At 44.4% G+C, this 17,257-nt stretch overlaps 1 protein-coding gene across 10 annotated transcripts in view; it reads right to left on the reverse strand.

Moving 5' to 3' along the window:
- Nucleotides 1-17,257, reverse strand: part of LOC110082079 (protocadherin beta-16) — a 186,594-nt gene that overhangs the window by 11,876 nt on the left and 157,461 nt on the right. The window contains exon 1 of one of the 10 annotated variants that reach the window (XM_078392489.1): nt 13,324-15,981. The exons of 8 other annotated variants lie outside the window; for them this stretch is intronic. In XM_078392489.1, the coding sequence (XP_078248615.1) occupies nt 13,324-15,756 (2,433 nt within the window). In that variant the 5' untranslated portion in view covers nt 15,757-15,981. Of the gene's footprint in view, nt 1-7,543; nt 12,987-13,323; nt 15,982-17,257 lie in introns of those variants that run through there. One more of the 10 variants, XM_072998377.2, reaches the window with a different exon arrangement.

Here is a 17,257-nt window from a genome sequence, read left to right on the forward strand (position 1 = left end):
CTGTATATATATCAACAGTTCTCTTGCACTGAATTAAGTTAAGTCCTACAGAACACTCAAAACTACAGTGGTGGCCCGCATAACGGGCGCCCTGTTTAACGACGAATCTGCATAGCGATGAGGTTTTTGCAATCGCAAAAACAATCGCATTGCGATGTTTTAAATGGTAAAACATCGCTTTGCGATGATTGGTAAGCTGTTTCGCTTACGGATTTTCGCATAGTGATGTTTTTAGAACAGCTGATCGGCGGTTCCAAAATGGCCGCTGGGTAAAAAAAATGGCTGCCCGCTGTGTTTTCGCGCCCATTCCTCGCTTACTGGGCAGCGCAAATGGTGGCCGTATGGAGGATTTTCGCATAACAGTGAGTTTTTTGCCCATAGGAACCCATTAAATGTGTTTTAATGCATTCCTATGGGCTTTTTTGTTCCGTATAGTGATGAATCCACATAGCGACGATTTTTCTGGAACGGATTATCATCGCTATGCGGGGCACCACTGTACATGAAAGAAATCAGAGTCAAGGCAACAGAGAATAATCTGTTCCAAAAGCAGGTAACACAACAACAGAGCCTGAGAAACAAAACCCAATATCACACTTATACAGCAGGCACATTAGAACATTTCCTAGTCAGCTCCATTATCAGGAAACGTCCTGATGAGAAAGAGAAGCTTCATCATATACCCAATAATCTTGTGAATAAAAAAAATCTGAATGAAACCTGATTCTTTTTTTACCCTCTTTTTGGAATCCTGAATCTATCATATTTCAGAGATCTTTTTGTAATGCCACAAAAAACTCAAACATACGCCTCTTTCGTAACCTTTTCCATTTGGGTTCAGCCAAAAGCCCCATTCCTTGTTGTTGCTTGGTAGGACATTCTGCACCTACTTAGAAACATAATTTGCTACATTAATATCCCAGCAGGAGTGCTCAAACTGTATGACAAATAAGTCTGAAACCAATGAAACCCATGTTTTCATTCAAGCATTTATGAGGCCAAATCCCTTCCTGATTGAACATTAAGATGTCAAACATATTTGTCACAAGCAAATACTTTTCCTTCAGTATGTGTCTGTATGAGAGCATTGGAAGGAAGTAACAGAAAAATGGGGTTTACATCACTGGATTACTATGTATTTCTGGGCCGCTATTCAGGTGGCATGTGTGTAAGGAAAGCCTGGGTGGAAGGATGATGTAGGACAGGTGGGCAGTGTTACATACAGCACTGATGTTACCTGTCTGTCATGGGTTTGGAGGGAAAGTTCCATCCTATGGGGAGTGGAAGGCGGGACATCAGGAGGAGGGGCTGTACTGTATAAATATGTGATGCCTGTGTGGAGACGCTAGGAGACACTGAGAGACACTGGGATGTGACGAAGCAGCAGCTGGGAAGAAGAAGCTGTTGTGGGAGTCTGTGTGTCAGACAGGGTACTACTGTGTGTCAGAGTACCAACCTGATAGGTTCAGGTGTCTGTTGGGTAGCCAGAACTGATAGGTTCAGGGTCTGTGCTTTAAGTTAAGGGTTCTGTGTGAACCAAACTGTGTGTATGTATGAGTGAAATAAGCCACGTTACTTTATCTTATTCACCTGATTGTTTTATTTTCCTGTGTGTATTTAAAATAAACCTTATTCTTTTATTGTTTAAAAATCCATCCCTGGTCTGTGTGACTTCTTACAGGGAATGGTTGGTGGCAGCTTAGTGTAACTGTGTGACATATCCCAGTAGGTCTGGGTTTGTCACATTGATTGGTGTCCAGCGTGTGGGATACGACTGGTCCAGTTGTCCAGTGGTCCAGCAAAGCCTTGGCAAGTGTGCCCAGAGCAAGGGGGGTCTAGTCAGGGACAGTCTGAGGCGCGTAGGTAATCTTCTAGGTGTACCTCACGGGGAGGTGCACTAGTAGAAGAACGTGCCAACTGGGGAGACTTAGATTAAGGTGCTCTGAGGCAGCCTAGTTTTGGCGGGAAAAAGCTGAGGCAAAACTGCGTAGTAACAGCGAGCTAGCTTGCCAGCTGAGAGGCCCAGCAGAGGGGGGTAGGCTCTGACTCGATACTGTTGCAAGTTTAGTGCTGAAGAACAGCAGCAATCTCTAGGGAAAGCTGGTTCTGAGGCAAGAAGGAAAAAAGTGGTCGTTTTATTTTGAGGCTTGACTTTTTAAAGCAGCCTGTTCTGAGGGGGGATTATGCCCTTGACTCGAAGCCAGATGGCAGAAATGAGTGATGTGAAAGACCCCCAGATTGACCAAGGTTCTGAGGATGAATTTGGCTCAGTGCAGGGTGACAGCACAGGAGAGCAGAACCCAGAACTTAGAAAATTGCTCATAGCCCAACAGCATGAACTGAGGATGAGGCAATTTGAGATGGAGGAAAGGGAAAGAGAAGAAAGGGAAAGGGAGAAACAACGGCAATTTGAATTAGAGAGAGAGAGAATGGAGAGGGAGGAAAGATTGGAGAGAGAGAGAATGGCGTTTGAATTAAGAAAACTGGAACTGATGAATCAGAATAATAATAACAATAGGGATTCTGAGGGAGGCCAATTGTCTAAGGCTGACCTGAAGAAATTCCCTGTGTACCACAAGGGAGATTGTCCTGAGGTGTTCTTTTCCTTAGTGGAAAGAGCGTTTGTGGACTTCTCAGTGAGGGAAACTGAGAAGATGACCATCATGCGATCTTTAATCAGTGGTAGCCTGGCTGAGGTTTATGCCGAGATGCCTGAGGAACTGATGAAAGATTTTGCAGAGTTTAAAAAACTGGTGTTTGCCAGACATGGGATAAATGCGGAGCAGCTGAGACAAAGATTCAGGTCCCTCACCAAAAAACCAGAACAGACTTTTACCCAAGTGGGGGCCCAATTGGTGAGGCTGCTTGAGAAATGGCTATCGCAGGAAGGGACAGAGACCTATGAGCAGCTTAAAGATTTGATAGCACTGGAACAGTTCTATTCAGTCCTGCATGGGGAATTGAAATTCCAGGTGAGGGAAAGGAAACCGAAATCTGTGGCAGCAGCCGCAGAGATCGCAGATTTTATTTCCCAAATAAGAAAGCCCTTGGGTGAGGGGAAATCTGTAGGTAAACCCAAAGAAACCTACAGCAAGTACTCTCAGGGACCAGGGAAAAGCCAGCAAGGGGGAGGGGCCCATGGTGAAGGGAAGCCCTCAGACATGAAACCAAGACCTCAGATTTTGGAGGGAAAACCAAAACAAGATGAGAGAGAATCAAAATACACCAGAAAATGTTATTTCTGTCAGGGAAAGGGTCATCTAATCTCAGATTGTGAGAAATTAAAGCAGCTAAAAGGAATGGTGCCTCAGGATTCTAGTCAGACCAAGCCAAAAGCTGTGTTCTGTGTCCAGAAAGAGCAAGGCTCAGTGTCACTGAGGGAGCCTGTTGCCATGGCTACTCAGTCTGGGACAGCTACCTCTGCTGATCAGGCTGAGGAAAATGGTCCTCTTGTGGAGGTAAAGCGCTGCTTGCTGGTAAAAACAGATTCTCAGTTGTTTGAGACAGCCGGGGTGGACGTAGGAATACTTGACCGTCAGTATAGGGGGCTGCGGGACACTTGTTCCCAGGTAACCCTGTGCCATCCAGATATTATTCCTAGGGAGTTTATAATCCCAAATGAGAGCATGAAGGTGGCAGGGATTGAGGGGCAGGTAATCTCTCTGCCAGTAGCAGAGGTACCTGTCAACTTTCAAGGCTGGAGGGGAGCTTGGCGGCTAGCGATTTCATCGACTCTGCCAGCAGCCGTGCTCGTGGGAAATGACCTGGCTGAACATGTGAAACGGGTGCTAGTGATTACACGCTCACAAGCCACCACAGGGACAGTTCAGGGGGGTAATGATGAGCCAGAGACGGAAGCAGAGGGGAGTTCAGAAGCTGTGGTGGAAACCTTAAACACAGACAGCAGATTTGGACAGGAGCAAAAGGCAGACGCCACTCTCCAAAAGTGTTTTGAACAGGTGACTGACGCCCAGCTAACACCTGAAACCCCAGTGAGATTTCTGGAGAAGAAGGGGATTTTATATAGAGAAACCCTGAGGAATATCTCAAAAGGGGGAGATGGGATCAGAAGTCAGCTGGTGGTACCTGAAAAGTATCGCCCCATGATCTTACAAAGGGGGCACTCTGACATGTTTGCTGCACACTTAGGGGTGAACAAAACACAGCAGAGAATCACACAGAATTTCTACTGGCCTGACATAGGGAAGCAGATCAGGGAGTTCTGTAAACAATGTGATGTGTGTCAAAGGCAGGGGAATAACCGCGACAGGACCAAAGCAAAGTTGTGCCCTTTGCCTGTGATTGACACTCCGTTCAAATGCATAGGGGTGGATATTGTGGGACCTTTGCCCAAGGCCACAAAGAGGGGGAACAGGTTCATTCTAACAATTGTGGACCATGCCACAAGGTATCCTGAAGCCATACCCTTGACTAACATTGAAACTAACACAGTGGCCGATGCTTTGGTGGGGTATATGTCCAGGATGGGATTTGCCTCAGAGATAATCACAGATTTGGGCGCATCGTTCACATCAAAGCTCATGAAACGCTTATGGCAAATCTGTGGAATTAAGCACAAGGAAACCACTGCTTATCATCCTGAAAGTAATGGGTTAACTGAGAAGTTCAATGGGACTCTAATGCGCATGATTAGGGCTTACTTGGCAGAGAATCCAAACAATTGGGACCAGAAGCTGCAATCCCTTTTGTTTGCTTATCGATCAGTGCCACAAGCCAGTACCGGGTTCAGTCCATTTGAACTTTTATTTGGGAGAAGGGTGAAAGGGCCCCTTGATTTGATCAAACAAAATTGGGAGCAGATCACCCAGGATGACCCACAAGACGTTGTGACATACATAGACACCTTGATGAATGACCTAAAAAGAAATCTAGAGCTGGCAGCAGAAAACCTGCAAGCTCAGAAGGTCAGACAGAAAACATGGTATGACCACAAAGCTAGAGAGAGGCACTTTGACCCAGGGGAGGAAGTGCTTTGGCTTAGGCCCTGCAGAGAGAATAAACTGCAGCTCAAATGGGCAGGACCATATAGGGTCATTTCCAAGATGTCAGACCTGAACTACCTAATAGAGCAGGAGGAGAACCAAGCAAGGAGGGTGGTTCATGTGAATGCCCTAAAACCCTACTACAGAGGGGAACAGAGGGTTTTATTCGCGATAAAAGCAGCTGAGAGTGAGGAAGCTGAATTACCCTTCTGGGAGGGTAGAGGGGAAGTAAAATACAACCCAGAGGAAGTAAAGATCAGTCCTGCACTCACCCAAGACCAGCAGCAAGAACTAAAAATGCTGCTTAGTAAATATCAACAGGTGTTTTCCAACAAGCCGGGGATAGTGAAGGGAGTGATGCATCGGATCCACACAGGGGATGCACCCCCGCAGGCAGTATCCCCATACCGAGTAACGGGACCCTATAGGGACAAGGTGCGGAAGGAGCTGGACGAGATGCTGAGGGAGAACATAATCGTCCCCTCTTCTAGTCCTTGGTCCTCTCCGATAGTCCTTGTGGACAAGCCTGATGGGAGCATTAGGTTTTGTGTTGATTACAGGAAATTAAACCGTGTAACCACTCCTGATGCCTACCCAATGCCCAGGCTAGACAACCTGATTGAAACCATAGGGGGTTGTCGGTTCATCTCATCATTGGACCTGGTAAAGGGATATTGGCAATTAAGAATTGATCCCAGGGATCAAGAAAAGACTGCCTTTTGCAGCCCTTTTGGTCTCTATGAGTTTCGAGTCCTGAGCTTTGGTCTCAGAAATGCACCAGCCACATTCCAAAGGCTGATGGACCAGACCTTGGCAGGGCTCAGTGACTTTACAGTGGCCTACATTGACGACATAGGGATCTTCAGTAATACCTGGGAAGATCACCTGATACACCTGGAGTTAGTGCTGCAGAGGTTAAGTGCAGCAGGGCTAACCGTAAAGGCCAGCAAGTGTCAGCTGGGTAGCCCAGAAATAAAATACTTGGGTCACATGGTAGGGGGAGGAATGATAAAACCCCTGGAGGCCAAAATAGAAGCTGTTCGTGATTGGCCTCGACCCAACACCAAGAAAAAAGTTAAATCATTTCTTGGGTTGGTGGGCTACTACAGAAAGTTCATCCCGAGGTTTAGCGAGATTGCGGCTCCGCTGACCGATCTGACGAGGAAGAAGGCTGATGACCGCATCCCGTGGACCAGCGACTGTGAGGCGGCGTTCCAGAGGTTGAAGGAGGCGTTAATCAACTATCCAGTCCTGCGGGCTCCAGACTTCGACCGGGAGTTCATCATCTACACCGACGCGTCTAACAGCGGCGTAGGAGCAGTTCTGTGCCAGGAGGATGAGAATGGTGACCAGCATCCAGTGTCCTACCTGAGTAGGAAACTTCAAAAAGGTGAGAGACATTTGGCAACCGTGGAGAAGGAGTGTTTGGCCATAGTCTACGCGATCCAGAAGGCCAAGCCTTACATCTGGGGAAGACATTTTATTCTGTGTACTGACCATTCACCATTGCAATGGTTAAAGACAATGAAAACCCACAATAGCAAACTTATGAGGTGGGCTTTAAACCTACAGGACTATGACTTTGAAGTGAAGGTGGTCAGAGGGTCAGTGAACTGTGTTGCTGACGCCTTATCAAGAAGACCTGAAGAATGAAGACGGCGAAAGAACATGGACTATGTGTATATAATGATGACAAAAGTTAAATGTACCTGGTTTTGAATTTGGTTTGTATGAATAAAGGTAAATTGATGTAATGTAGATGGTAAATGTTTAAATGCCTATTTGCTATGGTTAACTTAGAGTGTAAGTATGAGTAAGTATAATATGGTACGTATAACTGTTGTTGTGTATTTTATCCAGGTTGTTTTTTTGGTGAAAAGCACGTTAGCTTTCCCCCTACAAAACAACTTATAAAGAGGGGAGGTGTTACATACAGCACTGATGTTACCTGTCTGTCATGGGTTTGGAGGGAAAGTTCCATCCTATGGGGAGTGGAAGGCGGGACATCAGGAGGAGGGGCTGTACTGTATAAATATGTGATGCCTGTGTGGAGACGCTAGGAGACACTGAGAGACACTGGGATGTGACGAAGCAGCAGCTGGGAAGAAGAAGCTGTTGTGGGAGTCTGTGTGTCAGACAGGGTACTACTGTGTGTCAGAGTACCAACCTGATAGGTTCAGGTGTCTGTTGGGTAGCCAGAACTGATAGGTTCAGGGTCTGTGCTTTAAGTTAAGGGTTCTGTGTGAACCAAACTGTGTGTATGTATGAGTGAAATAAGCCACGTTACTTTATCTTATTCACCTGATTGTTTTATTTTCCTGTGTGTATTTAAAATAAACCTTATTCTTTTATTGTTTAAAAATCCATCCCTGGTCTGTGTGACTTCTTACAGGGAATGGTTGGTGGCAGCTTAGTGTAACTGTGTGACATATCCCAGTAGGTCTGGGTTTGTCACAGGCAGGACTTCTGGAAGGAGAACAGAGCACTATCACTTGGGGGCGGGAAGGCACCATACAAAATGCATGAAATATTATTCTCACCTGAATAATACCTTGATTTTCTTCTGTATGACTAGGGACTTCTTGGGACTCACATGACCTCCTTGGATTAATGTTTGTGTTGGAAGGCTCCATTGAAAAAACCGGAAATAAAGGCCTGAGAAACCTGAACTCGCTGTTCAGAGAACCTCCAGCTAAGCACACCTCATAGTTGTAGGCCTGGGAAAGGGTACCAGAATCCATGCGGTTCTCTTGGGTATTAGATCCCGCTGGGAAATTGGGCTCAGAGTTATAGGTTGCCATGAGCTTTCTCTTCTTCTGAATCTTGATGGCAATAAACACTAATACGGAAAAGAGGAAAACGGATGAGATGGCAGCCAAGCATACGACCAAATACAGAGTCAGGGCGTGATCTTCCTTCTGTGCTGCTTCCTCCTTGGGGATCTCTGCAATTTGCAGGTAAGGGTCAGAGAAGCCCTCCACCAGAAGAATCCTCAGTGTCGCGGAGGTGGACTGGGGGGGATGCCCATTATCTCTGACAACCACAATAAGGTTCTGCTTCATGGCGTCTCGTTTATTAACCGGCCTCAAGGTTTTCACTTCCCCATTGTGGGCCCCAACAGTGAAGAGACCTGGTTCCGTGGCCTTCAGAAGCTGGTAAGACAGCCAAGAGTTCTGGCCAGAGTCTCTGTCCACGGCCACCACTTTAGTGACCAGGTAGCCAGCTTCTGCCCCTCTGGGAACCAGGTCGCTGGAAGGGGCGGTGCTGTTCTGAAGAGGGTAGAGGAGGAAGGGGGCATTGTCATTCTCATCCATGATATGAATTCGGACGGTAACGTCTGAGCTCAGTGGAGGTGAACCTTTATCCACAGCTTGGATGGTCACATGGAAATCCTTTATGTCTTCATAATCCATAGATCGGATGGCATAGAGGCTCCCACTTTCAGAATTAATGGAGATGTAAGAGGATGCAGGGCCATCCTTGATCTTCCCAGGCAACAAGGAGTAGATCACTTTGGCATTCTGCTCTGTGTCCAGATCCACGGCATGAACTGAGCCAATGAGAAGACCTGGAATATTGTTCTCCCACAGCTGCATGTCATAGAAAGGCCTCTCAAATTCTGGGGGATTGTCGTTGATATCAGTGAGCTGGATGGTAATAATCCTTGTTGAAGTGAGCTGGGGAGAGCCCCTGTCTGTGGCGGTGATGGTGATGTTACAACCAGAAACCTTTTCTCTATCCAGAGGCCATTGGGTCACCAGCTGGTAATAACTGTTCTCACTGGCCTTTAGCACAAAGGGCAGATCTGTTTCAGAGGTGCAAGCGGTTCTACCATTGTCTCCAGAGTCCTGGTCTGTGACGCTGAAGAGAGCCACCACAGTGCCTGGAAGAGAGTCCTCTGGCAAGGGACTGGTGATGGATGTTATGATCACCTCCGGGGCATTGTCGTTCTCATCTAGAACCTCCACAATGACTTTGCAATACGCAGAGAGCCCTCCTCCATCTGTGGCTCTGATGGTCATCTCATAGTTATTGTTCTCTTCGTAATCAATTCTCTCTCCTACTGTAAGTTCCCCGGTATGTTTGTTTAACTTGAATGCTCTCTGCACACTTTCCTGCACTTTGCTAAAGGAGTAGGTGATGTGAGCATTGGAACCTAAATCGCTGTCAACAGCTTCAACTTTAATGACAAGTGCATCTAAGGGACTGTTCTCCATTAGTTTCACTTTGTATACAGATTGCCCAAATTGGGGCACATTATCATTGCTATCTAGAATTTCAATAATTAGTTGTGTTGTCCCAGTTCTTTGTGGGATCCCACCATCCACAGCTGACAGAATTAGAGAAATCTGTGAAGTCAACTCGCGGTCTAATGGTTTCTCCAATACCAGTTCTGCATATTTGCTACCATCACTGTAGCTTTGCACATCCAGCCTAAAATGTTCATTATCACTAAGTGTGTAATTCTTAATAGTATTTTCACCTTTATCATAATCTTGAGCTTCCTCCAAAGGGAATGCAGTATGTATGTGAGTCTGTTCAGGTATTTCCAAAACGAACTGGTTTTTAGAGAATTTGGGAAAGTTATCATTCACATCCTCTATTTCAACCTCGATTCTGTGTAACTGCAGTGGATTTTCCAGCACAATTTCAGAAAGCAGAACACAAGGGTCCTTCTGACCACACAGAACTTCTCGGTCTATTTTCTCCTTCAATACTACATTCCCAGTATGAAGATCCAGCTGGAAATACTGCCTCGAGCCCTTAGAAACCAGCATGGCTTTCCGATCTGACAGCTCTTTTGCATCCACTTTTAAATCTTGTAGCACATTACCCACCAGAGACCCACTTCTCTTTTCCTCAGGCATTGAATAATGGATCGACTTGCAGATGGCCCCATACATGCAGAGAAATAGAAAGAAAGATGACACTTTCCTGTTCCCAGCATGTATTTCCATTGCTCCAGATTCACATAGGATAGATCCAATGCCTAGAACAGAGCTGAAGCTGCTGTAGTTGACTCCAATGTATTTCAAAGGAAAAAATACTCCCTTTGCTATGTGTCTTCCTGATAATACAGACAGCTGCCTTTTTCTTCATAAATTTCTGAGTATTCTGTTGTGATCAGGAATTCTTCCCTTCCTTTTTCAGATTTCTCAGCTACTGATTACCTGTTTCCAAAAGTGCAGTGTCTTCATCTGGTTTGTGTGGAACAAGAGCACCACCTCGTGTTTGAAGTCCATACAGCATCTATGTTCATTACAGTTCATTTTACTATTTATGTGCATTAAAAGTTCCTTTCAAAGGATTGAATCTAATGTCTCAACTTGACTAAGCCCATCAAAATCAATGGAACTGATATTACTATTTATTTTAAACTGGGACTAACACTGGATTTAACCCAATGACATACACAGTTTGAGACTGATGTGTTCTGGTCAGTAAATATAATACAGTATCAGTAATGGTTTACATTTGGTCTGTTGGCTGGACAATATGCACAGTCCAGCATGAGAAACAAACACACTGCCCAGCCAATATTAATACTATCTACTTGTCTACTCAACTACATTCTTCAATGCCAATATTGTCTTGCTAGTCCTAAAATGAGATCCACTGAATCAACTACTGCATGGTGAGTCAACACTTATACAAATCTTGCTGAGCTGAAGGGGTCTACTCTATTGGGAACTAGCAGAAGGCTACTGGTCCAAGAGACTAGTTATACTAATTGAGTGATGTGCCTAATCTTCATTCTACATGTTTATATTTGGGGTGGACAACCTCAGAGGATTCAGAAGGCATTTTCCATATACCTCAAACTGCCACGTTCTTACCAGCTCCTGCCAGAGAAAATGGAAGGCTACTTCTATTTTTGAAGAACCGATGCAGCATGTGAAAACAATGTGCAGATGGCCCAGCTCCTTGTTATAGTGGAGAATCAAGAGTCTTGAAGATTATGGAGGTGTCCCTTTCCATTTCCCACCCCCCCCAATATTGGATGGACTAATTAGAGGTTCTAGGGACTCCAGGAGCTGCACAAATGGTTGAGGGGAGGGGGGCTGCGTGCAACCCTTGAGACACCTGCAGGGATAGGCACGTTTACATGGCGACAGCTATGATTGCCAATGTCTGCACCTTGGGATGTAAATCTGCTTGTTTCTCCCTGTTTTTTTCCATATATGGTCCTTCTTATGCAAAACACACACACACACACACACACACACACACACACACACACACACACACACAACTTGCATTTTTCATGAAATTTTTAAAAACTACAAGGTTTTAAAATAAAAGATGTTTTGCACAAATATGAGTGTTTTTTGTAATGCTGCTAATTTTAAAAGGTGCTGGTCTTTTCTCCCTTTGCAAAAGAGCAGACTCGCTGCATTGACTCTTTTTTCAATTTCCCCCCGAAATGGGATGTTTCAATACGCTGTCGAAATAATGATGATTATCCATTACATCCTTATCTAAAGCTGCCAAAGTCCACCCTTTTCATTCTGTTAGGTCAAACAGTAGCATTGTGCTGTGCTGCATGATACTCTGACTCAAGAGAGAGGGTCTACTCTTCCACATCCTTGGGGGAAAAAAAGCAATTGCAGCCAATATCTTGAGACGTGGTAACACTGGTTCCAAATATAAACGGTTGTCTTTTATTTCTCAAGGCAGCAAAATAACTTCTAAATGCACACACAATTAAGACTACCAATATGTTCTTGAACTTCAGTAAATAACAGATGCTCTTACTGCCTGAAGAAGAATCACCAAGCCCCAGGGCTCATCTTTGGTACTGTTGGCTGATAAGAAATGACGATCTAACTGGGGCAAGCACTCTGGGCCTAAGGATAATAGACAGTTTGGAGGTCATCTAACGGTACATAGTGTGGGACCTTTTCAGAGAACTTTATGGGTCCAACAAAGCCTTGTGCCTAATGTCAGCAGGGGGAGAGGCTAGCCCTCTCCAGTTGTGCTGGACTCAAAATCATGCCACCATTGCTTGCCTTCTCATCTTCATATTCCACACATTGTTTTTATCTTAACTACTGTCTCTAGTTAACTACCGTAATTGATTGGTTAAAGTATGGCTGTAAGAGCCAAGCACAGGTGACAGGGCCTTTCTCTTCATGAGAATATACGGCCACAGAAGAAAGAGCTCTAGCCACATGTGATTGCACAGGCTAAACAGTGATGTGTCGTTAGTTTTCTCCTGGTAGCTATTACAGACAGAGGGGCTTCTTTACAAACCTAATTTGTTTAGTAATGGAGAATAAACCTAATATATATATATTAGTTGGCTGAATAGCTCAGTGGTTTAGGTATCTGGCTGCAGAGTAGAGCCAACTTCGGCTGTGGAATGCCCTCCCAACAGAAATTCGGCTGGCACCCTCGCTGGGTGTTTTTAAAAGCCAGTTAAAAACTTGGCTATTTAAGCAGGCCTTCCCTCCAGTCAGCTAAGTCTTTTTTTTTTCTCCTCCTCTTTTCTTATTCTATCCCATCTTGGTACTCTTTTCTTAAATTAATTGCCTTAATTAATATTGTAATTGTATTTTTACTTTTTTTATATTGATCTATTTTATGCTGTAAGCCGCCCCGAGTAGACGTGGTCTAGAGGGGCGGTGTATAAATTAAATAAATAAATAAATAAATAAATAAATAAACAAACAAACAAACAAACAAACAAACTTGTGTAGCCATGGGCAGTGTAGCTGTACAATCCCAGGGCACCCCCAGAAGAAGGGAATGATAAACCAATTCTAAGCACTCTCTACCTAGGAAACCATGAAAACCGTATTCTTTCTGAATATCCGTAAGATTTCAGGGATTAAAGGAGGCACTGCTAAAGAGAATCAGGGATTTTAGAAGTCTTAGAGGATCCCTGTAGGCAAGAGTAGTTTATCACTCTGAGGTTCAAGGGACAGCAATAGGGCAGGCTAGCACTACAGGTGGTTCTGGAGAGCAGTGAAGCTAATAAAGACTAGAACCCACCCCTCACACATACAGAAAAAAGAAGATCAGGCGCCTAGAAGGGTAGGTGCAGGTTTACAGAAGAGTAAGGGTCACAAGGATTTTAAAAAGCAATAGAAGGAGCAAGAGTATTCAAAAATAAGGTTAGTTTGCTGGTTTGTTCATTTCCCTCCTTTTCATATCCCCTCTGTCAAAAATAGGGATATTCAGGTTGAAGGAGCAGGGAAAGGAATACACACTCCCAGATTATGTTCTTGCTTGCTAAACAAAAGAATAAAGAAAAAAACTCACTTGAATATAGCTAGAATACATCCAATAAGGATTATTCAAAAGGTAGTTTGCTCACCTGTTCCTGTTCTCTTGCTTCTTCATTCTCAACCTGTTTAAGAATACCTTGAGAATCACAAGATGTGCCATGGATCACAGGAATTTTTGGATCCCCCACAGAAAAAACAGGAATGAGAGGCCGGAGGAATCTGAACTCACTGCTCAAAGATCCACCTGTTAAGCAAACATCGTAGTGATAATTCCTGGAAAGGGACCCACTCTGAGAATCGGAACAGCCTTCTGGGATATCAGGTCTAGCAGGAGGGAAATGAGGTGCAGCAATGAAACTTCCACTGTCATCCTTCTTTAAAAATTTGATAGCAACAAAGGAAGCAACAGATATTAGAAACAGAGCAGAGACTGCAGCCAGGCAGATCACCAAATACAGGGTCAAGGTTTCCTCCTCTTCTTCTGGATCCTGTTGCCTGACATCCACCATCTTCATATAAGGATCAGAAAAGCCATCCACTGGAAGGATGTGGAGCATCACAGTGCTGGTCTGTGGGGGGACCCCATTGTCTCTGACCAGGATGATAAGCCTCTGTTTGCTTGTGTCTCGCTCATTCAGGGGCCTCCTGGTTTTCACCTCTCCATTCTGGGCTCCTATGCTGAAAAGAGTGGGGTCGGTGGCTTTCAGCAGTTCATAGGAGAGCCACGAGTTCTGGCCAGAATCCCCATCCACAGCCACCACTTTGGTGACCAGGTAACCAGCCTCTGCTGTCTTGGGAAGCAGCTCATTGCAAGGGGATGTGCTATTCTGAAGGGGGTAGAGGAAGAAGGGAGCATTGTCATTTTCATCCAGGATTGAGACTTGGACAATTACTTCTGCACTCAGTGGAGGAGTCCCACCATCCATTGCCTTCACTGTGACTTGGAAGTCTTTGATCCGCTCATAGTCCAGAGATCGGAGGACATACACATTTCCAGTTTCAGAGTTGACTGAGATGTAAGAGGCCACAAAGCTGTCATCAACCTTCCCAGACAGAACCTGGTAGCTCACTTTGGCATTTCTCTCTGCATCCTGATCAATAGCATGGACCGAGCCAATCAGCAGCCCTGGAATATTATTTTCCCATACCTGCATTTCATATAAAATCTTTTCAAATACTGGAGGGTTGTCATTGATGTCTGAGATCTGAACATTAATCATTCTTTTTGAAGTGAGCCTAGGAGAACCCCTGTCTATGGCGGTGATGGTGATATTGTACTCCGTGACTTTCTCTCTGTCCAGGGGACTTTGGATCACCAGTTGGTAATAGTTATTCTTGGTGGTTTGTAATATAAAAGGCAAATTCATGCCTACAGAACAGGCAGTTCTTCCATTGTCCCCAGAGTCCTGGTCTGAAACACTGAAAAGGGCCACCACTGTGCCCAGGGGAGCATCTTCAGCTATGATATTAGTAAGGGATATGACTGATACTTCTGGGGCATTATCGTTCACATCCTCAGTCTCTACAAGGACCTTGCAGTGCCCAGAAAGTCCTCCTGTGTCCGTTGCTTTGATATTCATGTCATAACTGGTTTCTCTTTCATAATCAAGATCTCCTGAAACTGTGACTTCCCCAGTCACTTCATTTAAATGAAAGAAACTATATATTTTTTCAGGGACACGATGGAAGGAGTAGGTGATCTCAGCATTTGAACCAAAATCTAAATCTCTGGCTTCCACTTTGGAGACCAGAGTACCTTGAGGGCTGTTTTCCTTTAACTTTGCTTTATATTCAGACTGTGTGAACTGAGGAGAATTATCATTGATGTCCAGGACGTTAACCTTGATTTGAACTGTGCCTGTTCTCCGTGGGGTCCCTCCATCAACAGCCATAAGTGTCAATGCAAAGTGTGGCTCCTTCTCCCTGTCCAGTGGTTTCTGAAGAATGAGATCCACCAGTTTGCTTCCATCAGGATTGCTTTCTACAGCCAGACGGAAATTCTCATTTGGACTAAGTGTGTAGTTCTGGATGCTGTTTTCTCCCAGGTCTTCATCTTGAGCAGACTCCAGGGGAAATCGTGCATTCATGGGGACATTCTCAGGTATTTCAAGCTCAAACACATTTTTACGAAATTTGGGAGCATTGTCATTCACATCTTCTATCTTTACTATAATACTGTAGAGCTCTAAAGGGTTTTGTAGCACAATTTCAGAGAGTTGTAAGCAAGGCTCAGCCTGGCCGCACAGAGCTTCTCTGTCTATCCTGTCCTGTATCAAGAGATCCCCAGAGTGAGTATCTAGGTGGAAATACTGCTTACTGCTTTTGAAGACCAGCTGGGCTCTGCGATCAGACAGCTCCCCTAATCCCAACTTCAAATCCTTCAGTACATTGGTTACCAGAGCCCCTTTTTTCTTCTCTTCAGGCACAGAATAACGGATGGAGACACACATCACTCGAGACACAGAGAAGAAGAGGAAGAGCAAGAGATACAGACCTTCTTTGTTTCTGATGCAGACCTCCATCACTGTAGTGTCTTCTGTAGGTCACACCTGCAGGTTCTGCCCAAAATGCAATGTATTCCTCTGTATTTATCTCCCCTATAGCAGAAAGTGTTCTTGTTCTGCCTCATTCAATGCTGTGTTCCCTTGAATTTTATGTTTTCAGAGGAAAATATCCCTTCTCCGTCTGGATCAGTTTTGTCTGATTGTAGTCTCTGTGATGCTGCTGCTGCTGCTCCAAAATGAGATCCTGAATGTTAAAGAATGTGTTTGGCAATACTGCCACCTTGCGGTTCATTCAGAAAAATGTTAACCTTGTTCCTTTGTAAGACCTGGTAGCTCAGCACAGATGACATTTAGATAGTACACTCATTTATCTCTTAAAGCTAACTAAAATTCATAAGTTGAACCATTATTTTTGTAATTAGGAAAAATAAAGATGAATATATAGAAACAAAGCAATGTAAAGTATGTTTGCAATTGCAATGCTCTGTTCTTCCCATTAGACTCAAACGTCAAGCAACAATACCGGATTGTCATAAAAAATAAATTATTTTTAAAAGTTTTTCAAACATTAGAAATACCTTAAAAACCTGCTTTTGGTGAATTATGTAGGTATAAATGAAATGTTGTCCTTTGGCTGTACAGATATGCAGAGTACAAAATATATATCCTGCCAAGCAAATATTCATGTAACTTAACCACCTGAGCATATTTTCTAACATACCAGGCATATGGAACATCTGACAGTCCTAATCTAGAGTTCATTCTGTCCATTAATACCTGGAGCGGATACGTTCAGGAGACCCAGAAGGCATTCTACACACACACCTTAGATCTGCTGGTGGGTCACACCTAACATGTCCTCAATTCAAAAACTGAAGCTTGTTTTTTTCCTCAACACAAGATTCAGGAGGACACTATACCTTGTTTTAGAGAAGACAAGAGCCCCCTGGAGGCTTCCCCTGGCATGATTTCTTTTTTCAGAAGAGGGGGAGGACGTAGAGCTTGTGAGGTCTCCATGAGGTGCAAAATGGGCTGGGAGGGTCTCATACAATCCCTGAGGTATGTGGTTTCCCATATTCCTTTCACACATTGAGTGGCATAAGGTGCACATGTGCAATGCCCCCATATATTTATTTTCCTTCTGTACATATTAACTGTCCAGTCATTGTTTTAGCTGCCCGATGGTGAAGCTAACCCAGTTTTCCCCTTTTATCTGGTCATCTTCTGAGCATGTTGGCAGAGGGTCCCTCCAAAACAGGCAGCATCTCAATGAAGCATTCTAATAAATTTCAAATTATGGACTGTATGGAATAAAAGTTAACAAAACATTTTCCCCGAGCACACACCAATCTTTTAGTTTCTCAAGGCTGCAAAATGCTCCCCAAATTCCCACACAGAAGTAAGGCCAAGTACACAAGAACTATGTGTAACAATGAATGCCATTTTACCTGCAGCATGTTCTCAAGCTTGAATAAACCACACATCGCCTTACAAGTCAGACCCAGTACTCAAGCCACAA

The sequence above is a fragment of the Pogona vitticeps genome, chromosome 4 (assembly GCF_051106095.1).
Source record: "Pogona vitticeps strain Pit_001003342236 chromosome 4, PviZW2.1, whole genome shotgun sequence".
NCBI lineage: Eukaryota > Metazoa > Chordata > Lepidosauria > Squamata > Agamidae > Pogona > Pogona vitticeps.